The sequence below is a fragment of the Poecile atricapillus genome, chromosome Z (assembly GCF_030490865.1).
Source record: "Poecile atricapillus isolate bPoeAtr1 chromosome Z, bPoeAtr1.hap1, whole genome shotgun sequence".
In the NCBI taxonomy this organism is placed as follows: Eukaryota; Metazoa; Chordata; class Aves; order Passeriformes; family Paridae; genus Poecile; species Poecile atricapillus.
The window spans coordinates 54,986,018-55,011,849 of NC_081289.1; the positions used below are offsets into that span (position 1 = coordinate 54,986,018).

Below are 25,832 nucleotides of genomic sequence, written 5' to 3' on the forward strand. Positions count from 1 at the left end.
GGCATAGTAAAACAAAAATCTAGAAGCAGTTGGACTATACTTCTAAAATTCCACTTTTCATAGGATTTCATACATGTATGTTCAACAGAAGAACCTATTTTCCAGTTATCAGATAGTTTGTGATATCAAGGTGCTTTGTCCCACGAGTTAGGCACTGCAGACGGCAAGAAAAAAAGACACTAAAGCCTAATTTTTAAAGGATTTCTTCCCCTTATGCTTAACTGCTTTGGATCAACAGGCCCACAGGAAAAGATCTAAGAATCAGCAAAGCTATGTATAAATGCACTAAGAATAACTCATTGAATATGCATCCAAAATCAAAATATAAAAGGGAAAACTGTTCATAGCGAAAATGACCCATGACATCAAATTATGTTGCCAAATAAGAGTAAATTCTGAAGGACCCAGATAATGAGGTGGTGTATGCTGCCATAGATTTAATAAAGCCTGTTATCTTCTGATCCTGTACCATGAAATACTTAAAACCACCTTTGAAAGAAAGGCTGTCTATTGCTTGAATTATCACATCTTTTCCAGAACTCAGCTTGAAAACAGATTTAGTGCATACATATTACAAATTTAGTCACTCTGACAAAGTAAAGAATCTTATGTTTGTCAAGTTTTCCATTATTTTTCAACTGGCTTTACTTGAGACACTTTGTTAATTGTACACTGGAGAGATGATCTGACAAATGGATTAAAACAACCTGCATGCTCCCTGATCAGAAGAAAAGGACAGTGACTTAGTTTTAAAATGTCCTTTACCAGAGGAACTAACAGGGTTGGCACCAGGGCACCTTTTAGAGGAATTTATAAGCTAGTGGGTTTGGGTTTTTTCTTGCACAAATATAAAAACAGATAAAGCTCTCTGCCTCAGGAGCTTGGCAGCTCTACTTTCCACAAAACATGAAAACATCCCAGTTTCAAAAGGTGCTGGTTTCAAAAACAAATACTGGAATAAAATCCAAAACTGGTTTAATTAATTTTGAAAGAAAAACAACAAATGGTTCTATGTCATGAACAGACTGGAGCTAAAGAAAAGTTAGTGGTAACATTTTACCACCATGGTAGGAAAACACTGAAATGGGAGAGACAAAATATCTTTCTGTCTTCAGCAGAATATGCTCATTGTACAACTTACCTTAATGTACACAATTTAACTGACAGAAAGGAAGAAAAGAGTAATAATAAAACTCTTATAAAAGGCATTAATGACAGAATAATTCCTAGTGTGTATTCTTTAGTCTCCACCAGTCTGAATAACAAAATTCTCATAAAATGGTAAACAGTAACAGGTCAGTGATTATGCCTTGTCCAACTCTACTGCCTCGCAAATAGGAATTAATTTATCAAGTGTAATTTAAAAGTTATGCTACAGGTGATGCACAAAAATGCTGAAATTCATTTCAGTTGTCTTTGAAGCACTCTCCACTAGGTACATGAGATCAATGCTTAAAATAATAATGATTTTTTTATAGTATAATCAACCATTAATTTACCTGATATACTTGGAATAAAAAAATGCAAATAATAATTATAAAATGCATAACAAAATAATACAATAAAACAATATTTAATGAGCACTCAATTTGAGCTGGTATTGAATCGGCTGTTTTGATTTTTTTTTTATTTAGCAAATCAAGAAAATAATCAGAGCTCTGTCTACAAGTATTTAGAAACATTTCTTTTCTATCACAACCAGTATTTGATATCAGAAATGGATTTTACCACTGCTGAAAAATGGAGGAAATTAGCAACAGAATATTAATGTAGCTTGTCCAATGTATTCTAATACATATTTAAGTATTTAATTTTTTATGGTAAAAAATTGATGTACCATTATTTGACCTCAAGCTTTTACCTTCATAAGTCTATCCTAAGATTTCCCAAAGTAATCACCTTTACTACACAAAAGTGACAAAATCGACTTCAGGTGTTACAACACAGGAAAGTGTGTAAAAAAAATAATAATTTAAGAATTAAATTGACTTGTCTCCGTCCTTGCAGAAGGTCCCTCAATGCTGAAGATACACTTATTAATGAACAACTTAATTACAGTCCACAAAGTAATGAAAACTTACTGGGTCTCATTTGACATCTCTTTCAAAAGGCATAATTAAATGGAAATATTTGTAGCAGCTGCAGAATATGTTACAGCATGCACTTAAGGTTTTTTCTGTGTAGCAATGCATTGCTCTGTATGAGAAAAATCTTTGCTGCTTCAATGAAGGAATAATGCCAAGTGCTATTTCTAAAAATATTCTAACAATACAGTTTAACACAGTAGAACCAATACATTATTTTATGAAGCCATAAAGTGGAAAATAACCGCTTGTAATTACTCATGTTTTAACAGTCAAGTAAAAAATAAATACAGAGGAATTCTGGAATAGCACCAGACTGATACATTGGAACGAAAACTAGGAATATTATGGAGACCTCCTTTCTATTTAGCTAATGTGAAGGATCACCTTTAGAATCTGCTCTCTTGTTCCATGGCACTTTGCATTTTGTATTTTCAGTGACCATTGATGCCCAAAGTGCTCATGTGTAACTAAAAGAAGCTACCTGAAATCCATCATGATAGCATAATCCATTCATTCTTTTTTAGGCAGTGCTATTTATTGAACTAATCATATCCAGCAAACCTAGAAAAAAAAGCAGTAAATGCTGCTAACTAGAAAACAAGTTTAAACAAGTTTTATTTATCTACAAATCTTCATGAAATTTTGATCTATATAATGCCATCTTAATAAACCTCTCTAAAAAACCAAACAAGGTAATCAAAGACAACTGGGCTTTCTATTTTGTTTTCATAGAATCAAAATAGCCAAAGATCACAGATTTGCTTACACTAAAAATATTTATCTACATAATATTATTTCAATTAATATGTCTGTTTTATTAAAAAATATATCACAATGTCTTAATAAACCTAACAAATTATTTTTAAAAAGGAAGTCTACCTTTAGAAGAAAAGAAGATCCATCCACTTTTGCTTTTCCTACCAGCTGGCACGTGAGATCAAAGAACAGCATTGGCTCAACACCAGACAATTTTGTTGCTGATCCAGAGATGGAAATATTACTGGCTGCCCAAATACGTAATTCTTCTATTGTTTTCCGTTCTTCATCCAAAAAAGTGTAGTCTCTGCTAGAAGCTCGAGGAACTACTGGAGCTCCTACAGTTCCATCAAATGTTAAGGATGCAAATCCCCCACTGTTAATTCCCTGCATCTGTCCATTGTATTCCCTGATCTGTAATAAAATATGAATGAGAAAAAAAACAGTTTGCACTGCATGGAAAAACAAATATATTTCTGCTTTATCATGTGCATGGAACAATGGACCATTGATCACCTCTGTTCCTGGTTCTACTGGGAGAACAGAGTCAAAATAAAAACAAAACAAAAAGGTAAAATTAATATTAACAAGAAAACAAAATGTATAAGCAGAAATATAACCTTACACAAGAAATTTCTGAAGAGGCAGACTAATAACTACCTGTAACATTTATGCCTACATCATCTTTGCAGAGTATTTTATTTGCACACATCAAAGTATTTGTGTGGGGAACAGATAAGAATTGCCCTTATAAAAGGGGAAACTAAAGCACTAGAGAAATTAATTGTTAGGGGCCACACAGCAGAGTAATGGCAAAATTATTCTGGATTCCTGATTTTGGCCCCTCACCAATACTGCTTCCCAATACTATGGAACTAAAAAAAATATATCAGCTCAAGAAGGTATTTTTTTTTTCTATAAAGCAAATAGTGATGAGCTTTCATTCCTTGAATTATGAATACAGCTATCACAATTATTCAATGTCTATTGCCCTGCTCATGGCAGGTCTCCTAAATCCTGCTAATTTAGCTGTGCATCTGCTGCCATATGAAACATAGTATTTAAAGTCTGAAGCATTCCTTCAAGGGTCCAGTCTAGTCTTACTGCTCCCTGCAATTATAGATTTATCTATATCAAAGCACTCCATGACTCATTATCCTGAAATCTGAAACAGTCTTTTTTGACCCATTCTTTTTCAATTAATGTCGGGTTACCAAGTAAGCAGTAACACGCATGAACACAGCAATTGTGAGACTGTCTAGTATGAGCTTCCCAGGGCTCAGTTTTCAAATGGTTGAAAATCCCACAGATTTGAAATACAGAACATGCAATATGTATCAGAAGTCCTAAACAGCAAAACATTGCCAATGATTTAGGCCTGTGTTTTATAAACATAGTGAAATTTTAAAAGCACACAAATCAGGCATTCATTGACCTTGGAAATTCATAAACAAAGCAGTTCAATCCTGGTGACAGAACTCCTTTAATCCCTGCTACTCTGACATAATGCATAAATGCATTAAGGGTCATCTCTAAGATAAACTTTGATTTACTTAAGCATTCTTCAGACTCAACCAATGGAGCACATCAATTCAGGATGTAGTTCTTCCTCAGTGAACCACTGAAAAGCTTCAGTCTTTTAACCTTTATGTTTAAATATTGAAAATACAAGAAAAGCCAAAGGACAAATAAGGAAAATGCATGGTTTCATAATCATTTTGCCCCCCATTATCAATGACCTGGAAAAAAACATGTTCCCCTCTAAGATGTTACCTAATTTAAGTGCACAGATTTACTTTAGTTGCTATCAATTGAATGAAACTTGATGAAAACTCTCATCACTTTTACCTCTTCATCCTGTATCAAAATATACTTCAAGAGTATTTTTTGTATCTTGTCTGAAATGTCAAATGTTTCTTTAAGTGTTTTAATTTCTAATTTACCTATTATTTACTTTTTCACTAGTTCTTTTAAATCATCATAAAAATATATTGATTTCTTTCTTAGTAAAAATTGTGTACTAGTCTCCTATGAATGCTCTAAGCCTTCCACGAAACCAGAAAGAAAATACTGTGTCTCCCTGGGCTACCACCCAGGGAGACAACTTTCACCTTAAGTTATTTTCCTCTCTTTCCAAATCCTTCATGTCATGCTTTGAGCATTCAGGAGGCTGACATACTGTACTTCTGACATCTCCCAGTATCCTCATTTAGTGAATTTTAAATCAGCCTTAATGTTGGAAAAGGCAATTCTAAAATAAAATAAAAGAAATAAAATATGTAACAAGGTAAATCTCAACTGTCATGATGAAAAAATTACCAGTGATCTTTAACAAAACCAGATGTCCTCAGTCGCAGGCAGGTGGAGAAGCCACTGAGTCCTCTCAAATGTAAACAGAATTCGACAATATTAGTGAGCAACAGAAGAAACAGGAATAGAAAATGTAGAATAGGTTACAGAAAGAAGTATTTCACAGCTGGAAAATTACTTATGTTGGACCCATGGAACAGATGGTGGTTAACAGAAATTCTCTGGGCCTGTCCTTTAAAAACAAATCACTGCTAAAGTGATGAGGGATCACTGGAGTGTAAAATGAACAAGATCTATGGACAAATTTTCTCTCATTATGGCACTCTTAAGTAGATATCAGATTAAGTTAAGCATTGATACTGTAAACATGTTGTATCTTCCAAACAATTTTGAATTTGAATTAAATTTACGAAAGAGTCAATCTGGGACTTTTACATATGACAACAATTCCCCTTCGGTAGATTTTGTGTCATTTCTAGAGGATATGGATATATCTTTCAAAAAATTGGTGGGGGAGGGTGAAGCAGGGAGTTAACAGGGAAGCAGGGCAGACAGGTATCACTCTTAAAATTCCATTAAACTTTAAAATAATTTCAAATTAATGGTTGCTAAATAAAAATACCCTCTGGGACAACAATGGAGCAGATAAAATGCATTTGGCTTGTTCTAAACAAGAAAATTCCAGTACATATTGCAGGAGTCTTTGGCATAGTTTTTGTAAACTGAAGAACAATAGGTGAAATGTCACCTTAACAAACTGCATGGACAATAAACTCTACTGATTTCTATGCGGTACAACACTATCCTGAATATGGTTATTGAAAAGAAGCAAATCTTGAAATATTTATAAATAGATTTACAGAAAAGTAAAATACATCCTTTTTTCTTTTTTTACTGAAGATGGTGTTATTCATCTCACTAAATGGAAAAGTATGATAGTAAGTAGTGTATAAAGCTGGAATAATAGCATCTCCAAGGTAGTTTTCCATCAAAACTGATTGTTAAATTATAGAAGCAAAGGACTATTATGAAACCACTGCAGTCACAGATCATCTTAGAATATCAAAAAATGCCTAGGGAAACAACATATACCAAGCTAATGTACATGTTTTTATACTAAGAAGGAAGACTTTATTTTTTTTATTATTGTCACTGATGATATTTGTATGAAGGAAAGTATCCTGTCAGAAAAAAACCCATTAGAATGCATCTGGTACATTTCATTATATTTTACAAATGTTCTCCCATCTTAAGTAAATAGTCTAAACAAATTTGGATAATACAGGATGCTGATTATATTTTCTTATATTTTAATAATGTAATCCTGGTTTACTTGTACCTCCAGCTGTATGAACAGAGAGCTACTAATGAAATAGAGAAGTCATTTGAAGTATAAATTAAACTGTTCTGAATATGTTTAAGTATCACAAGAAGAAAACTGAACTATCAAAACTGTCTGCAGGTACCTTCTGAAAGAAAATTAACAAAGACAGTCAAATGGAAGTAAAATGATTTTTTGAAGACATGATGAACATATCTAGATATTAGAACCATAAATGATAGCTTATCCTCTAGCATTCCTGAATTGAAGCCTGTAAAATAAGATTGTCAGAAACATCTGTAGCAATGGAAACACAAATGAAAGAAGAAAATGAGCAATACACTGTATTTTGTTTACCAATTCAATTCACCTGAAGATACAAGTATTTTGTGGAAAAACTTGTATGCAATAGTTTATACCCTTAGGCCAGCTGAAATAATTTCTGGTTTAATAACTTAAAAAGCCAGAAGGCACTGTGATACTGCTTTAGAAATATTCCTTAGAGAAAGTGGCATAATTTATTTACGGAAATTCTAAAAAATTATTATTTTGGAATATCTTCTGCATATTTAAAACCTGATCCAGTAACTTGACCAAAAATACGGATATGAAAATCGTATGTGCAAATTGCAAAGACTTCAAATTACAGAGACACTTTATCCCTGCCTACAGTCACTATTTCCTGACATTATTTACTATAGGAAAAATACTTTTTTAAAATTTAAATTCCATTCAAAGTGAGTTGCATGCCTTACAGAATTTTTGAAGGGGAGCCAAAAGCAATAGTAATACTGATATTTCTGAGAAAAAAAAAAAAAAAAGTCTTTTTCTGTATTAAAAAGAATCTCCTAACTGCTTATTAAAAAAAAAAATTGATTCCTTCCACTCTTTTGAAAAGAATTTGAAAACTGGGTAGCAGTGCAACAGACAACACCCTGACTCTTCAAAATCCTTTTTAGCAGAAAGTCTCAAACCTAATTTTGGCCACGTTTATATATTTGGACCACATTTACTCAGAAGACACTAAGAATCTGGGAGCTATATTCTGCCAAATATAATGTTCATTATATTTGTATAACCAAGCTGTATAACCAAGCTCCAGACTTTCACCCCCATCCTTATCAACCTGACAGCTACAGCTAGAGCTGCCCAGGAATAAGTGAGCAGATACTTCAGCTGTGTATTTCTCTCAGTACCTTCTATATTTCATTAAGCAGAAAGAAGGAAAGAAATCAACTTTCATTGGACAAACTGGATTAAACTAAAGGACAGAATATAAAGAGACAAGGAAACAGCTAGCTAAGTGCAAAAGTACATTTTAAGTAAAAAGTAAGAGTGCTCCTGGAAATAACAGCAGATTGTTTAAGATCAAAGTAAGTAACACAGTGGAATGAATGCTATCTTAAATATTACTATATTTAGGAGAGTGATGAACTAGAAGAGAGACAGAACAGAACTGGTAAAGATAACAAAAAAGGGAGTGTGATACTTTTATGCTGTTATGAAGCCATGCTCCATATACTCGACATTCAGATTCCTCCTCCTCTGTGGGTAAACACCTTAGAAACTCACTAACAAAACAGCTATCTTATACTTGTCAATCTACTGATCTATGAAAGGAAAAACCCTCTACATGGTGGCTATTAAATCCTTTTGCTCAAAGAGACTATGCTTTTACATTGTAAATCTAAAGGGTTTAAATCAGATGAATATGGAATGGAATTAATAGCATGCAAGGATTTTGATTTTCCTGGTGTTTTTTCTGCATTTTTTTATTCTACAGATCTAGGATGCTACATTAGGCATGGTGGTTTTTGGTAAAAGATTGGATATGATAATCTTGGAATTAACTTCCAATCTTAATGATTCTCCTATTCTGTCATCTAATCACAAAGATAAAACAACAGGATTATAATCCATAATTATTCCAAGTTTAGCAGATGACAGTTACTGATGCCTGTACAAACTCAGTTCAGCTCATGATGCATTTATGTTATGATACCATGTTCCGTAACCCCCATGACCCTATTTTTCTATAGAACATTTTCCTACACAGTGCACGACTTGAGAAGTGCAGTGGTGATGCAACAGTACTGTCTAGGTAAGAGAGGAACAACTTTACAATTTCTACTTCATTTGTTACAGCAACTGGTGCCTATGTACAGAAGTTAATGAAAGTAGGAGAAGAGAACAGCATCAGGATTACTATGACAAAAAGCTAGAGAATTAAGGGTTTGTAGTTGCTACAGAATTTGCATTATGCCAAGAAAGTCATGCAAGTGAAGTCATGCACTGTCTCCGTCTTCATTCTCTAAGTGTTACACATGAACCACACAGCTCTGCAATGCCACATAATCAGGAAAAAGATTGACCAGAACACATCCTGGACATCCTGACTGCATTGAACAATTACACTGTACTTGTACTAGAGTACACCGAACAAGATGAATGCCAAAATAAGAATGTGCCTCACTTTTTCCAATTCTCAAACATTAAAATGGAAATCAAATACCAGCTCTCTTCACTGGAAGTGAGGAAATAAGTTCTTGTTTGTGAATCACTCAGAAGTAATAGGGAATACTAGAGAAAAGCCAATGAGAAAATTAACTATTCTATCATCATGGCAGGGTTTGAAGTATTTTATGAAAGGCAGAATACCAGCCAAAATTCATAAGTCAAGGAAGGGTAAAATACTGCAGGTTTAGCCAGTTCCAGCAGATTGCCTCTTCCCGCAGTTTAAGTGCACCATTAGGCATGACTTCTAAGATACTAAGAGCATTCACAGTAAACAATAAACAAGAATGTCCAAGAAAAATCAACCTAAGAAAACTCTTCCTTTGACATGAAGATTGAAGGAGACTAGACAAATAGATCACAGCCTGGCTTTTATATTGGGAGATGAGGGGCTGGTCTTCCACAATCTCTGCAGAGCATTGATTGTTGCTGAAAGCCTGGGTACAGTACTGTGAATCACTAAATTCTGTAATTCATGAGAAATCATCATATGATGCCATGCATAAAGATGCACTTCAAGAAATATTAACAAAAATGTAATTAAAACTAGATAATTTTCCAGTTTTATTACTGACACACTTAAATTTTCCTTCCCTGCATCAAATATTAGGCAAATTAAATTACCCTCTATCCCAAATAATTCCAGCAGAATCCTCTTCATTAAATTCTTATTAGCTCCGACCATTAGATCTTGTCAACACCTCTGTTACTATGAGGAGAAGTTATCCATTAGAAGCCAATAGTGTTAACTGGGAGCAGTAATTTTTAAAATGTGTTTGCTATCACTGTCAACTCCCTGGAAGTCCCTCAAAAGCACATCTGCTCCCTCAATCTCCCTCAAATGATAGAACATGAACACATGCTCTCCAGGCTGTGTATATCTATGTCCCCACTGATAAGCACAGCTTTGACAGACTATGGCCTCTGCTACCCTGGCTTGCTTTCCATTCAAGCTGAGAGAAGGTGATTAAGGCCTGAATACAAAAGCAGGAAAGAGTGAAGGAAGAACTGCAGAAAGTGTAATTAGAAGTCATACCTACTATGCTGCTCATGGATGAAAGACAAAGAAGTCCTCCCTCTCCCAGTTCATTTCCAGAAGCTGACACCAGCCTTTTGTGTCAGATTTACACCTGTTCAGATCAGATATGAAAACTTCCAAAATACCTGTTTCTTTGTTGGGGGTAACCAGAACATTCCCATCCAGAAAAAGATATCTTAGTAACTCTAGATCATTTTCACTTAGAAAGTAATTAAACAAGCTCTGACCTCATCTGAAGAGAGATACAGAAGAGACATAGATTGTGAGCAGCTAGAGGTCTGTTAGGACTGGAAACTACTTAGAATAGCTCAACTAGGATGAAATAAAAAAAATAGGAGAAGCAAATTGGTAGACCTTCTCTTTAAATACTGGAACATCATCCAGGAGAATGATATAAGTACCAACTGACAAGGATTCTAGAATGATCTCCTAAAAAAGTGATGCCAAATCAGAACAGTGAGGTCCCTTACCTGCAGGCTGTATCAGTAGGTTTCCTTAGTAAGGTTGTGATAATAATAAATAGTAGAAGTTAGACATTACTATGTTTGCATAAAAGAGGGTGCATGCATCAATTTCCTGACAGTGGTCTTGTTTATTTTCTTTATGTGTACTTAGAAATCCAATTTTGACCTACCACAGCCAAACAACTTTTCAATTCTTCTTTTTGACCAGTTCCTTTCTACTTTTTTTTTTCACATATATAAAATACATACTCTGTTTCAGAAGCAATAAACAAGCTTTTATCTCCACTGAGTTTCTAAAATGAATGTATGTGTATAACACTCATCCTGATGGATTCAGAGAAAATATTAAAATTTAGTGTAAGACTTTCCCATCTGAAGTCAAATTCATGAACTTCCAAGACTGATAACACATCTCAAGTACTGATTAGCATCACAAGCTTCAAAATATAATAATACAATTTAATTCTACTCTTACTATATATACAGATGACCTCAGAGAAACCTTATACTAACTCAGAATAGGTTAGCTAATTTCTCTCTCAATGGTAAATATTTATAATATAGAGGAATAACTTTGGACTGTTTCTGAATCTTAACAAGTTCTTTCTTAACAATCTCAGCAGTATGAAACTCAAATACTGGCTAAATCTTACTACTTTTTACATTTATTGTCATGGGTTTTTGTTCATTGTTCTCCTGCTACAGCATATCAAAATGTACATGCTTAGGACTATGGATATTTATCCCTTTTATCATCCTTTTGTACAATCCTAAATTTCCTACATCTCTCAAGTTTCCTAGAACACTAGGAGTGTTCAGATATGCAAACTGGGCTCTTGTTTCCACCCCCCACCCCCGGCCTCTTTCATTATCTTTATTAATTTCTGCTATAATTAATGGTAAAATCACATCTTCAGTCCTATTAAGCACCTCTTTATGTATGATCCAGCACTACAAGACTTCCATTCAGTCCCTGTAGGATGGTTCCTCCTCCCCATACAGTTGCAGCAGGCATAAGAAAAACAGCCAGCAGAAGCAGTATCAGAGCTATAAACAGTTTCCTGTATGCCCTTCCATACAGATAGATAGGAAGTAATGCAGGGTAACACTGAAGCAGCATCAGGAGCACACTGCACACTAACAAGCCCAGACTGATTTGCTTTACTGGAGTAATTCTCCAGCTGACCTAAACTACTCCATAATAGAAGACCTAAAGAAACTCCTCAATTCTATCAGCTCGAACAGGACTAAAATGTGCCAATTTATGTCAGTTAAACTCTATCCACCAAGAAGTACCACATGATTTCTTGTCAGGTAGTTTAATAAATACTGTTGTTGAAAAAAAGTCATTGTTTACTTTCAGTTTTGGTCCATACCATAACCATAGCTGTTTTAACAATCAGCTGTTTTATCCAGTGTCTCCAAGAGTTAATTTCTGCATGTGTAGAACTAAATTATTACTGTGGTCCTCTCACTGCAGAAAAGCAAGCACATAAACACTGCACATCCTAGTACGTACCTTTATTCTATGAAATCGAACAATATCTCCAACTTTGTAAATTTTTGGTAGAAAATCTACGTTTCCATTAAAAAGATTGCATGTTAACTTCACATTTGATGGGTCCACCAGCGTTACAACTGAGCAATAATCTGTAAAATATAAAAGTGTCTGGATGAGTAACAGGCATTATGGAATTATTAATACATAGACACCAAATTTGGAAGGAACACCCTTTTGGGCAATTTTTTTCTACTATGACATTTTAAATATTAACTTTTTCAAAGTTAATTTTTTACAGTATCATAATAACTGAAGTGTGGCCCATCTTGCCAATAATTAGCCCAAATAAATGAAAATGAAATGTGTGATTAAGCACAGCTCTGAGTGCAAAGACACACAAACCTTTTTCTTCTGTCTGGAACAGGTATCCTATTCTTTCATGTTTCAATTACGTGTTCTACAAAATGAGGAGCATATCTACAATTTTATAAAATAATTTTCTAAGACTTATTTTGCAAGGTAATGAGTTCTACAAGGAAATTAAAGCATAAATTACATATCCTTCACTTCAACAAAATATGCAAGATAGACATATATACCAGAAGAACAGAGTAAAAATATGAAATATGCCTTTCTGAATTTAAACTTCATGGAATTTCATGTCTAATAATGATCTAAAAGGTAAAATCAAAACAAGCTACAAAGATAACAATGCAGCCCAGAATACAGCAATATTTGTGGATGACATAAATGAAACCTGTATTTTCCATTTCAGCTTAGAGAACATGTATGCTCTCATAGAGAAACCATCTCTTAAAAAGAAAACACAAACAGAAGAGAAAAAAATCTAAATTATCAAAACCCCCAGTTTCCCTGAGCTGTAACTCTATGAAGCAACTAGTGATAATGACACTATGCCAGTTTATATAGCTAGGAACTGAACAAAGGTGTTGTATTTCTAAAACAAAGTCAATAAAATGCCCATCATGCACATTACAAAGACATTTAAGTTGATGCTAGACAGCTTTGAAAGAGAATGCTATCAGTCCAGTAAAACTGACAGATTTGCCTTTTATAAAAAAGCTACAGGAAGGCAGTCATAAAAAGATGGTTTTTATATGTAAATTTTCTGAATAGATTCCCTAAACATAAAGACAGGTATGTAAGACTGGATTAAAATACATGCATGTAAAGAAATATTCCTCTGTTTCCAGCACATATCCCCTTAAATTTTCCTATCATTTAAGCTTAGAGTTTAAATGCCCTAATGATTTGAGTGAATTAAGTGGTCAAAGAAATCCAGTGAAGGCTTACCAAGAAATGAAACTTTGCCTACAGATACAAAAACCTTCTGTATTTCAACAAAACTAGTACTCTTCATCCTTCCCAAAATTTTTACACAGACTCAATAATGATGACTTATCATCTTTTGCATTCAAAAGTTGCTGAGATCACTCTTTTCCACACTCCCACCAAAGGCACAAAGTCCACATAGAGTCAATTTTGAAATTCTATGCTAGGAATGTCAAGAATAAACTTCTGTCACTGGCTAACGAAACTGCAAGTATCTACTACTGTAATCCACAGACTGATGTATTTCTTTGGGTATGAATTCTAGAGGTTAACTTAAAAGTTCTGTTGCAAATATGAGCAAAATGAGCAATTAAGAAGAAAAACCCATATGGTTCATAGATTTACAATCCTTTGGGGATGTAGAATCACATGCTACAGTCCACTGATATAATCCAACATCAGAATCAAGCGAAAGCAGCAAAAACATTCCACATTAAAATTGTGGTTAATTCTTTGATGCTGTGATTATACAACCTAGTTAGCTTCATACATGTGCAGTTGCCTATTTAATGGTAGAAGTTAACACACTGCCTCAATTTTCTGTGTAATTAGCATAATCATATAGGACTGATAATCATCCTAGTCAGAGCAGTATAAAACAGTACACTTGCTTTACATAGCCAGGAAACACTTTCTACATAATAGACGTTCTCTGTCTCTGTGACTTTAGTCTTCCATTCCTTACTCTCAGCTCAAAACATCACTTCTATAAACCTAATTACAATAGAGGTCTTTGAGAACAAAGCATATAGACTTTTTAAAATGAAATCCTCCTTCAGCAAAATCCTTTTTGAAGGTTAAAACAAAAATGCCACATTTTCTTTTTCAGCTGAAATGTAAAAATTGTTTCCTATATTCCACACTAGCATTATAGATCAGTGTATTAATTCACTGAAAAAAATTAATTTTCTGAAAAAATAGTGAGTCAAACACTAAACAGAATTGTTGAATTTAAATAATATCCTAGAGTTAAACAAAATAATATAATGCCATTGGTCACACTTTTGATTTTTCTCAATGTACTCTCCAACAAAGCAAAATCCCTTCATTACCAAGCTAACAAATAAATAAATAACGGAAGTTTACATATTGGAGTCAATTTTCCCTTACTACAGAAATTCACTCCACTGATTAAAAAAAATCCACTGATTTTCTTTAAAAAAAATTTACCACTGGTAGATGTTACTTGCAATAACTTGACTTAAAAATATTACACAATGGATGCACAGTTCAGCAAATTTATATGCTACTGCACATAACTTTTTACTTTCATACTATACTGTCTCAGTAAAAGCACTGAATTTCAGCTGACACTACACAGAACTACAAACTTCATTTACTTTTTTTTTTTTTTTTTTTTAATATATTTATTTATTATGAAGGGGTGTTCTCACTTAGGCTTAACATTACATGAGGAACCACCTGCCATGGACAGCTACCTGTAAGAATGCTTGTAATATCTCACAATTGGTGTTACAAAAACAAGGAGACATAACTCATGTTTAATTTAAATGAAAATACAGCATGATAGTCTGCATGTGTCTTACATGCTTTTTATATTCTTCCAGATTATTCCTTACTGTTCTTTAAAAATACAATTGCTATAATTTTCTAATGAGTTCTTTATTTCATTTCATAAAAAAATCCACAACTATTACCAAATAGGAGAAGGTTACACTGTCTGCATAGAGAATGCTGACTGTCAGGCTTCCATGTCCTTTAAATAGTTTGAAATAGGAATCTCTTGCAGCTCTCTAACAGTTACTGAAAATCTCAATTGCCTCCACTATCATGACAGTCCAGGTTCATTCTTCAGGTTGCAACTTTCACAATTCCATAGCATTTCTAATCGTTTATGGAAATCTCTGTTATGCTGGTTATTAGCATGAGCAGAAAGCCAGCATTTCTCCACAGTGCGTACAGATAGATAAAAAACAAACATGAAAACCCCAAACCCCACAGCTTCACGTAAACACTCATTTTTCAGTCATCCTAAGAAAACTAGAATCGCTAAAAAAGCTTTCCAGATTAGTAGCTATTGATATTGTAGGACCAACAAGTTGTTTAGAATTTACTGAATAAATATTTATTATAGTTTTACTGAGGACTTCAGCAGTTCCTGACTAATATGCTTGTATAAATTGTTATGGTGGAAAGCACTGATCTAATTACACATCCCCTTTTGGGCAATCACAAATTTATTTCTCAACAACATTTAGTGGAAAACACACTACCCTGAACCAATAACTTCACCCTTCCAAGAGATAAAAAGGTTTTGGGCAATGTTGTTAGCAGTCAGAGACTCTAATTAAAGATTGCCTTCTGTTTCTTTTATTTCAATACACACAAAAAAGGCAGAGATTATTGTAGCAAATTATTCTCTCTTCAAAACTAAATGAAACATTTAATACTGTTTTCAAGAATTACTGAGGCCTTTCAATACACAAGTGCCTGCACTAACACCAAGAAGCTGACCTAGTTAATTTACCATTTATACTTCAACAAGACAGGAAAAAATAATAAAAACGTACACACACTTCTATGTGTGTGTATATATATGTACATACAAATACATTTTGCAGAAACCCAAAACAAAAAGCCCTGAAGAACCAAACTGTTTTACTAGAGCTTGTTATTTCTAACATGGTGATACACTTTAGAGAGACAATGTGGTAACTACCAGAAGCATCTGGCTAAACAGATGTTTCAATGCTGTAATTTTAAACTGCAGATCAAAGTAACTGTCTTGAGATTCCTATTAATTATTTAATCAACTATTTACTATTGTTATTAATTCCTCTAAATATCTTTTATTTATCTTCTGTACTTGAAGATAAGAAAGAGTGGTTATTTAAAAAAGAAATGCATATAAACCACTATGAACAGAAGGAAAAACATTATTCTAATCTCTAGGGGTCCAGAAATTAAATTGCTACCTTTACCTCTGCAACTGTTTTTATTCTGTTCTGCAAAACTTAAGTAAATCCTCAACATTTTGATTCAGAAGAAACCCCCCAAGATGGAATACAATACTTTGAAGGAAGAACTCCTACAGGTTTAAGTTCGCTTCCTCACAAATGGATACCACAACATTCTGTGATGGGTTTGCTTTGCACTGTAAAGTTGGTTTGCTATTACTTGCTAAAATTTGACTATTGTAGTTCAAGTTAACCAAATGGTATAGTTTAAATTAGAGTTCATTCTTTCAGCTACATAATTTTAAACAAATTTTGGGCTGTTTGATGAACTTGGCTCAAGATCAAATAAAAACTGAAAATAAAAATAAAACTTAGGGCTTCAAAAATTCTTTAAGAATCTGATTTGATTCTTAACCTGCATTTTGGGCACGTAAAACTGTTGACCTGGAAGCCGCCAAGCTTTTTAGAAGTATCTTTTACAACTTGCTAACCTTTGTTAATTTTGATTCTAAGAAATATTTCATAAACATAAAATAGTTACAATCTACATGCATGTCTAGGTAGGATGAGATTTTAACTGAATACGTGACATATAAATATACTGAATGCATCTATGATAAAATGCTACATGGAGGTTTCCTCAGAAAAACAGGACATGAATTCTGTGACACTGTTAACCAGCAGCAAGGATTCTTCATTATTCCCTGCTTTATGGAAAATATTGATCAATATCTACATGAAAAAAAGGGCTGGGGAAGCAGTAGGTGTCACGTTGTAACGTCCCAAAACTTTCATGGTCAAGCACATAATCTATGTAATTGGACTCTACAAAGACAGAGGCTCTTTCTTCTTCTATTTACTTCTCTTTTCCATTAAATCTCAAGGTTAAGTACTTGAGATATCCTGAAGATTAAGGGAGGGGAGAGAGGAGAATATCATCTTTGTTAAAAATTTAAAATATCTTAAGACTCTTATACTATTGGGGAAGGAAAGTTAGAATATCATTTTGAACACCTCCAACAGATCTTCTAGCAGACAAAATCCCGTCTGTCTCTTGTACCAAGCAAGACCCAAAGCACTTTCTTGGACATTTTCAGAACTCATAACGCTCTCATATACAGACATTTCAGACTATATGCCTCAAGCAAAAGCATGCTTAGCTAAAACAACTTTATCTGTAATAAATAATTTATAGACGTACTGAAAACTCATTTCATTCATCAGTGTTTTAACATTCATCTAATGCAATCATGGCAATGGAAATGATGAACTTTTAATTATAGATTATATAAACCAACCCAATTAAATTAGGCACCAGTCCAGTGGTACCCACCTTCAATGGGAACACAGAGCAAGGCCTCATCCTTAAGCCTTAATATGTGTAAGAAGGAGCAGCATCTTATACCTCAGAAAGTACCTCTATAGTGAATAAAGACCCATGTAGATAAAGTACAGTGGCCCCACTTTCCATGCTTCCAGTGGGCACCAGCTAAAAGCTATATGATTCTATTATTACTGTGTCAGACAGAGAATGCATTGGTGTAGGATTGGGCCAGATCTAAAGCAATCACAAAATTTTCTGACAAGACCCACTTTGTGCCCTGACAATGCAGAACAATCGTTGACCATCTGGTACCCTCTCAAGCAATCGTCACTCTGGATAGTGCAAAAAAATCAAAAACCAACAACAAAATATTTGACTGATTAGTGAATATTTTTACTCAAAACCCCAGACTGATTAAAACTGTCTTAGAGATTTCCATTATAAAGTAGCAAGTGAATTACAACTATCTTCATAAATAAGAAATATCAGATTGCATCCCTGTTCTCTACTGATACTATTTTAGTGTTAGCTACACTGTGCTACTTTAATAATGTCAACTGAAAATATACAGGGAAGACATATTAGGAAGTTATTAATTACATTTAGGCAAGGACTAGTTGCTAAATAAATAATAATTTTCCTTATTAAATTTCTACTACTTAAGAAATTGAAGTGATTAACTTGGCAAATGACTCAGCAGAAAAGAAATCTCTCCTAGCTGCTTCAGAGACATGCTACTTCGAAAGTTGGTGCATTTAACTTCACTGTTTTTATATAACTGGAAAGAATGGCTGCCCTAACGATTTCCAGCAATCAGCACTTGTCTAATTAAGATGTTCCACAACCTCAGTTGCCCAAAGTCTTGTTAAAGTAGCTGGACAAATGACAAATCTCCTCTAAAAACATTCTTAATTTGCTGTCTTCACCTATCTGCCTGGACTGACTGGTATCTCTTATTTATTAGTTTTTCTCTTTCCTTGGTATTAGCTGGTCTAAACTATGGTTAAAGGATCATGTGAATTTGTTGTTTTGGTTCATTTTTAACAAACATAATAAGAACAATTCTGGCTGGAGGAGATTTCAAATGTCTTGAATGTAGTACATACCAGTTCCTTTGCTAATATATGGAGGCTTGAAGAATTTCACAATGCCATACAAGTTCACTATAGTTCCATCTTTTAGATGATTCAGGGGAGTATAAACATATTTTGGAGCAACAGACTGAAAAGGCATGATACAATGAGGGAACAAAAGAAAAAATTATTCAAACATTCACAGAGAATTTTGCCTTTTAACATCATTCATCCTCAGACATAGTTATTGAATTTTAAAGAAATAAAGATTATCTATTTCTTTGTATCTTATTCACTTGAGACTCAGAAAGCACACAAGACTTTTAATTTCTTTCTGGGATTACATCTTTCTTACAATAAGCCAACCAGTTAATTGAGTAAGTTTCGATACATAAACCAGGTGAGTAGAAGTCATTAGAATAAAGATCAATGAAAGACACTTTTTTACTGATCCATTTTAACATGTCCATCCAGAGAACTTTTTAAAGCACATACATAATCGGCTTTGTATTTCTGCTTGGCAGTGTCACTGTACAGACTCCCTGTCTTGGGCTGGTGCGGGGGTTACGTCTCACAGCCACTGTGCACATCTGATTAAAAAACCACAATTCTGTCGAATTTGAGAAATTAAGGGCTACATTCTACAGTTTAAGGACTACTCTCATCTTAAGGTTATAATATATGCTGATTAGACTCTTTTAAAGAATACAAGTTCTCTCAAACTGAGTGATAACTTATGTTCTCAAGTACTATACTGAAAAAATGAGACTGTAAATAAAAATTCAAAACGAGCTCTATCACCATTGGTACTGAATCTTTAAAATCATGATAAAGACCATTACAATTTTGCAAACCAGTTCCTCTGTCTTTAAAAGACTACTTATTGTAGAATTTTAATTTAGACACATAAAGGCTTGTTCCAAACAGAAAACAAATGTTAAGACCAGCATCGGAAGTCTGATTTTAAAACAAAGGAAGTTTAATATTTCTTTTTTTTTGTTTTTACAAGCATACAATCTTATTTAGACCAATAGTTAGCTTTCTAGTTCAAATTTCCTAAACCAACATGAAGTGCGTTTGGAGATCAAGATGGGAACAATGCAAGTATAGAAAATGTACTACTTTTTTCAAATGTTATTTTGTGTTCCAGGTATGTTATTTGCAAAAGTAAAAGCTAATGACTGCTGGGATAAGAGAACGGAAGTAAATTAAACAGGAACAAAAATGAATTCCACACCTTTTTATTTACATGCAGTTAATCTCGTGATTTAAAAATATCCCAAATACAAACTCACCACAGATGCAGTTTCTGAAGCAGCAGTTGTTCCTGGTTTAGTGCAAATCTGTGGAGAAAAAATAACAAACTTTCTGATTACAAAATTGATAATACTGCAAATATAACAACATTTGAAAACTTTAAAGCAAATACAACACTGTAAGGAAATGCAAACCAGCCCTACAGCCATTTTTGCCACAAGAATCATATGTGAATCTAGTAAAATTTTAGCTACAGAAGAAAAGAAAGTATTTACTGCAATTACACTCAGACAAAAGCTTCTTCAAAAAAACTACACGTTTTCTAAAGCCATGTAGCTGAATATGCTAGGTGACATTAATAGAGTACCATTTGAAAGTTGGAGGCCACAAACTTAAAAATGCACTTGCTTAACATAGACCAGAAATGGGTTTAAGGTTCTGTACATGAAGATGTATGTAGATGTGAATGCTTAGAGCAGACCTATTCTCAGTGACTCATTACTTTCCTTTGGGAGAAAAAATTCACCAAAATGGGATAAATTGTATTTAAAGATAGTTCCTAAGTTTTCTGAGCTTTACTTGTAAGCCAGATTTATCTTCAATGTGAGGTCTTTTAAAGACCTTACACTAATCATGGTGATTTGATGAAAAGCCCAACTCTCTGTGAGGAACACAGCGCTCAGCTGCCTTCCCAGCCTGCCACAGAGCCCCTGTTACAGCTGTTCCCTGCCCCACACTGCCAACTCCTGCTGGGCATCTGCTTTTGCTCTCCACCTCAGCTGCATCCCTGAAACTGATTTTACTTTTAAACAGCCAAGTGAAAAGTTATGATTAAGGAAATGAAGCAGACATGAAGTCATTTGTATGAATGTTATTATGCATCCAATACGCCTCTCACCAAGCAAAGTGCCACACGCTCCATTCTGTGGTCAATGACGAGAGAAACAGCACAACCCAGGCATTCAGGGGGCTGCACAGTGTCTGAGGTCTTGCCAATACTCAGCTAAAGGCCTTGGGTAGATTCTAAAATTTAGACACTTTTAGTTTACACACACCTATTCAGACTCAGGGTGGTTTTGCTATCTATGATCTTCAATGAAAAATACTCTTTTTACCTATATATCATCATCATCAACAGATAATGAATGCAGGAATCAGTCTGCACTATCATTTTAAATAATTTTGTTTCTCATTGAGCTGTGTGCCAAGTTTTAATTACCTATAGAAATCAATTCCAAAACAAAAGTGCCTGAGATTTAAAAAAAAAGATTTTTTTTTTCCTTAAATTTAGGATTTAATTAGACAACACCTGTACAGATAAGACTAAACAGAACTGATGTGAGAGGGGTATAAAAACAAATATTCTACTCAGGACAAACGGGTACAATTCTCTGTACAAAATTTAGATTACAGCAATCCATCTATTTGAAAGGCAACAACTAATGATTTGTGTTAAAACAGTACAAACTCATAGGTCAGAGAAAACTAAAAACTATAGACCTGAAATCACTCTTGCACCCTCTGCCTTGTCTGCATTATTGAAATGTGTTATGCACAGGAGTAGTTGAAACAACTCTAGAAATCTATCTAAAGTCAACTAAAGTCAAATTCATGCACTCAACAAGTAGAAATTTACCTGGAAAATAATTTGTTTAGGGTTATTGTAAAATTACATGTGCACACAGACACAAACGTGACATGTTTCCTGATTAACATGGTAAAATAATATGTACCATTTCAGTTTCTAATAGGTTTTATTGTTTTTTTTCTATTATAAAACAAAATGTCAATATAAGCATTTTGGAAATTAAAAAAGTTGGGCACATACATAAATGGCTGATCCAGCTTCTTCAGAAACTTCCAGATGACACTCATGTCTACCATCCTCTCTCGCTGTAGGCAATTTTATCACCTTAAATCCTGCAACTATCATGGTTTCCTATGGGAACAGAGCAATAAACAGAAAATTACAGACTCCAACACATGCTCTATTTTAAGACTATATGATGTGAAAATTCACTCTGAAGTCTCAAGACACTGAAGAAACAATCCTGAACAAATTGTAAAATCTGTCTTTAAGTTTCTCAATTTAGTTCTTTCACTCATGGAATTTATATTTACAACAAATGCCAGAAAGCTTTCCTTTTTAATTCTGCTAAAATTTTCACACCCATGATGCTACTGTAACTGAATGCTATTTTTGACAAAGCCTAGGGAGGAAGATTCACACTGAATAAAGCAAGAGAATCATTCCTCTTTGAATACACTAAAGACTGACTCCTTTCTGGTTAGCTTAATTAAAGTAGAAAAGAAATCACGCGTCAGACCAACAGTGATAAAACATTTTTTCTTAGCGCTCCTTTCTCATTGAATTACAGCTGTACTTTTAAGAAACTCTCCTATAAACTCCGTTTTGGCTGGACCAACATCTTCCTTAAGGGTTAAATAGGTAGTTCAATCGAGAGGCAGATTTCTGGTAGCAAAAGAGACCTTACAAACTTCTCTGGGATCACTGCTGAAATTCTGGCACAGGAAGCAATTGTAACTCTATCTTCATGTCAGTACAAAGTTCCTCAGACACCACAAAATGAACAAGAAAAAGAGGATTTAAAGGGTACATGGCAAGTCCCAGAAGCAGCTCATGGTTTTAGCAGCAACCTCACCAAATCAAAAAGAAAAAAACAAAGAAAAAATTAAAAAGGAGGAGAAGATAGAAAATACATTAAATATCTTTAGGTAATCAGAGATTATTAAGATAGCTATCTGATACAATGTAAAGCTTCTTTATAGTCAGCTCCCCCTGTTATCAGAACTGTTTAGCTGGCCTGTGCCAGTGTGCTCCATTCCAATAAACACATTAGACTTGGAAGCCTATTTCTACTTAAGCTTCTACCAAAAGCGTTTCCATAAACTTTTACTGAATAACTTTTCTTCATGTGTTTATTTGATTACAACAAATAAAAGAGCTTTCTGATTAAAGTTGACAGTTTTAGCCAAATATTGCACTATAACAGCACTTTTTTTGCTATTTCAGCAATCTGACAATGCTATGCTAAATGATTTAAGATCTAAAACCTTAATGTCTTATGCAAGAAAAAGAAAGGCTTCTAGATTAAGTGACAGTGATATATGTAGTTATTAAAACTTTAGGGGAAAAAAATCTGCAGAAAATATAAATTTAATCAGACAGTTTAATTCACAATGAAACTACTTAGGGCATGGTGATTTTCAGGTAGTGTCACAATGTATACTTTGACTAAATAATAACATATAAACCTAAAAGTAAGTCAAAGCTAAGTTAAAACATGGCAAAACAATTAGAACACTCAGTATTCTTTTTGTACCACTAACACACTGTCCTACTAACATACAAGAAAGTTGTTTCAGTCTTTCCAGACACAGAAACACGTGAATAAAAACTTCAAGAATCTCCATGAATTTTGTCAAAATCAGATGTTAGTACAATGACTTTCACTCTTAGCTGATGCTAACTAGAATGTTCCTTCAACAGTAAAATCAAATTTACCTAAAAAGTTATGCCTTGCTTATAAGTTCTTCCCATTTCAGCATTTTAATAGAACGTAGACTGCTCAAGATTCTGGGACGTGACTGTTGAGTCAGGATTGGAGCTCTGTACAGGTAACTTCTCATATGTCAGAAGGAACTTCAGAATTACACAGACTCAGCCCTTTAACAGGCTGACAATAAACGAAAAAAATTTTGAGTAGTATTAGGTCACTGATGATTATTCTCATGTAATACATACGCCATATGTAGCACCACATTAAAAAAACCAAACAAAATCCCTCTCAGACTGTGAAAGGGCTGTGCAATTCCATAAGGAAGACAGCACTAACCTCAATATCTAGTTCTACAGGTAGAAAGAACAGATACACTCTCAGATTTTTTACAAATTCACAGTCAACTGTGACAGGTTGTGACTTGCAGTTTCTAGACATGCAAAAAAATTTTCATAATATTTGCACAGTGCCTTGATATTTAATTAGTTTTCAAACTAGATTAGTTTCCATTTCACCTTTAGCTAAGAAGATCTTGTAATTGGCTTGGGAATCAAAGCTATTTATAGAAATTGGTGGATATTCATGTCAACAGATGTGCATTGCATAAATAAACGATGAGATTCAAACCAACATCTTTAAATGGCAAAAAAATTTCTATTTTCCTCATTCAGAAAGTGTGAAATACAGGAAAGACAATATTTTTCCTGATGGTTATTCTCTTACAGAGCGAGAAGACTCCCAGGAGACAATATGGTTACTCATATTTTTGGAAATTGCCAGCTCCTCCCCCAGCTACTTAGCTACATTTCTTCCAGTATGCCAAGAATGATATGGAAATTAAAAAAATACTAAAATCTGAAATGGCATACAGCAAATAAGCAGTACTAGACCTTACTGAAGTAATTTTCAAATGGCTAAAAAATGGGACTTTTTATGACACTCTGCTAGCTTCCCAAATCATTGTCTCATATTCATATTCTTCCAAAATTAAAATCTCATTTGACACATGAGGGAAGACCACGAAGGCTCAGTTCACTGGGGAAGAACAAATTGAGATTTTAACGCACCTCAGCTAAGGGTTGTTGCCTGTGGGTTGTAGTTTTCTACCCAGCTCTTTAGTAATGATCTTTTTTTCTTCTAATTGCTGCTCAGTGCCTTGTTCAACATTTGTATTTTTATCAGGACAAAACTGATTTGTTCACTAAATTTAAAAAGATTCTGCAGCTTGCACATTTAGCAAATTAGTTCAGGAACTTTCCACCCCAGCTTCCCCATCAAAATTCAAAATTCCTTGGAAAAAAACCTGTATAAACACTGTAATTTGCCCAGAGAGATTGTAGATGCCCCATCACTGGAAGCGTTCCAAGTGAGACTGGATAGGGCTTTGGAGCAATCTAATGAGGTGAAATATGTCCCTGCCCATATGTCCCTCCCTGTGGTGGGAAGGTTGTGACTGGCTGACCTTTAAAGGTGTCTTCCAGCCCAAACCATCCTATGATTTAGTGTGAATTTGTATCACAAATCAAAAAGCACTAACATCAGCTCATAATGCATCATATACTAATTAAATTTCATATTTGGCTAATACTGACATGTCAATAAACTGATATGCAATCTTATAAAAAGACTGAGATAATTGTTTTTATCTTGTTTTCCTTCTTTAGTGGTAACACTGTCTCAGAAACTCACAGGCTGACTTGTCTAAGTCTTTTACCTGGAGCTAATCTAACCAAACTTTTATTTCTGACAAAGCAAGACACTGGCACCAAGTCAGTAAAACAACTCTGTATGGAAAGTTTTGAATTTTTTTTTTTTTTAAATCTTTTAGTATAACTGTCTTTTAAGTGAATTTAATTGTAAAACATATTTTATCAAATGGCAAAACATTCAAAATATGAACATAAATGAGTGACTTCTCTATTATCCATATTCATGATCCTTTGCTTGCTAGGTAAACAGCACTGATAAAAAGAATTGTTTTATTTCAATATTAGTGTGAGAAACAATTTACATAAGCAAATACATTTTTTTTCTTTCTAGTTTGTACTTATAGATTTGAAGGGATTGAACAGACTGTTTCTAATTTTAGGGATAAAAGAAGACAAGAAAAGAAGTCAACATACATCTGTGAAAAACAATTCCTATGACAAGAATATATATGTATATATGTTTTGGTGGTTTTTTTACCCCATGGTGTATAATTTTTGCACAATCCTCTGCCATTTTTCCATATATTAAAACACTGATGCTGTTGATCTGGGAACACAAGTCATCCGAATCTAGAGGAAAAAAAGCAAAAGTGATTCAAATCACTATACCTTCTCCAAAACTAAACAGCAGTGGAAAGAGATTTACAAAACAAGCTGATCAACAGTCTAACACATTTCAATTAAT

General features: G+C 34.0%; 1 protein-coding gene across 4 annotated transcripts in view; it reads right to left on the reverse strand.

Moving 5' to 3' along the window:
• LOC131573184 (protection of telomeres protein 1-like) overlaps positions 1-25,832 on the reverse strand; it is a 59,190-nt gene that overhangs the window by 23,315 nt on the left and 10,043 nt on the right. The window contains exons 2-8 of one of the 4 annotated variants that reach the window (XM_058826895.1): positions 25,562-25,717; positions 22,413-22,575; positions 21,746-21,856; positions 19,956-20,003; positions 18,694-18,808; positions 12,011-12,141; positions 2,967-3,257 (exon numbers count right to left, since the gene is read on the reverse strand). In XM_058826895.1, the coding sequence (XP_058682878.1) occupies positions 2,967-3,257; positions 12,011-12,141; positions 18,694-18,808; positions 19,956-20,003; positions 21,746-21,850 (690 nt within the window). In that variant the 5' untranslated portion in view covers positions 21,851-21,856; positions 22,413-22,575; positions 25,562-25,717. Of the gene's footprint in view, positions 1-2,966; positions 3,258-12,010; positions 12,142-18,693; positions 18,809-19,955; positions 20,004-21,745; positions 21,857-22,407; positions 22,576-25,561; positions 25,718-25,832 lie in introns of all 4 variants that reach the window. The other 3 variants (XM_058826892.1, XM_058826891.1, XM_058826893.1) reach the window with 3 other exon arrangements.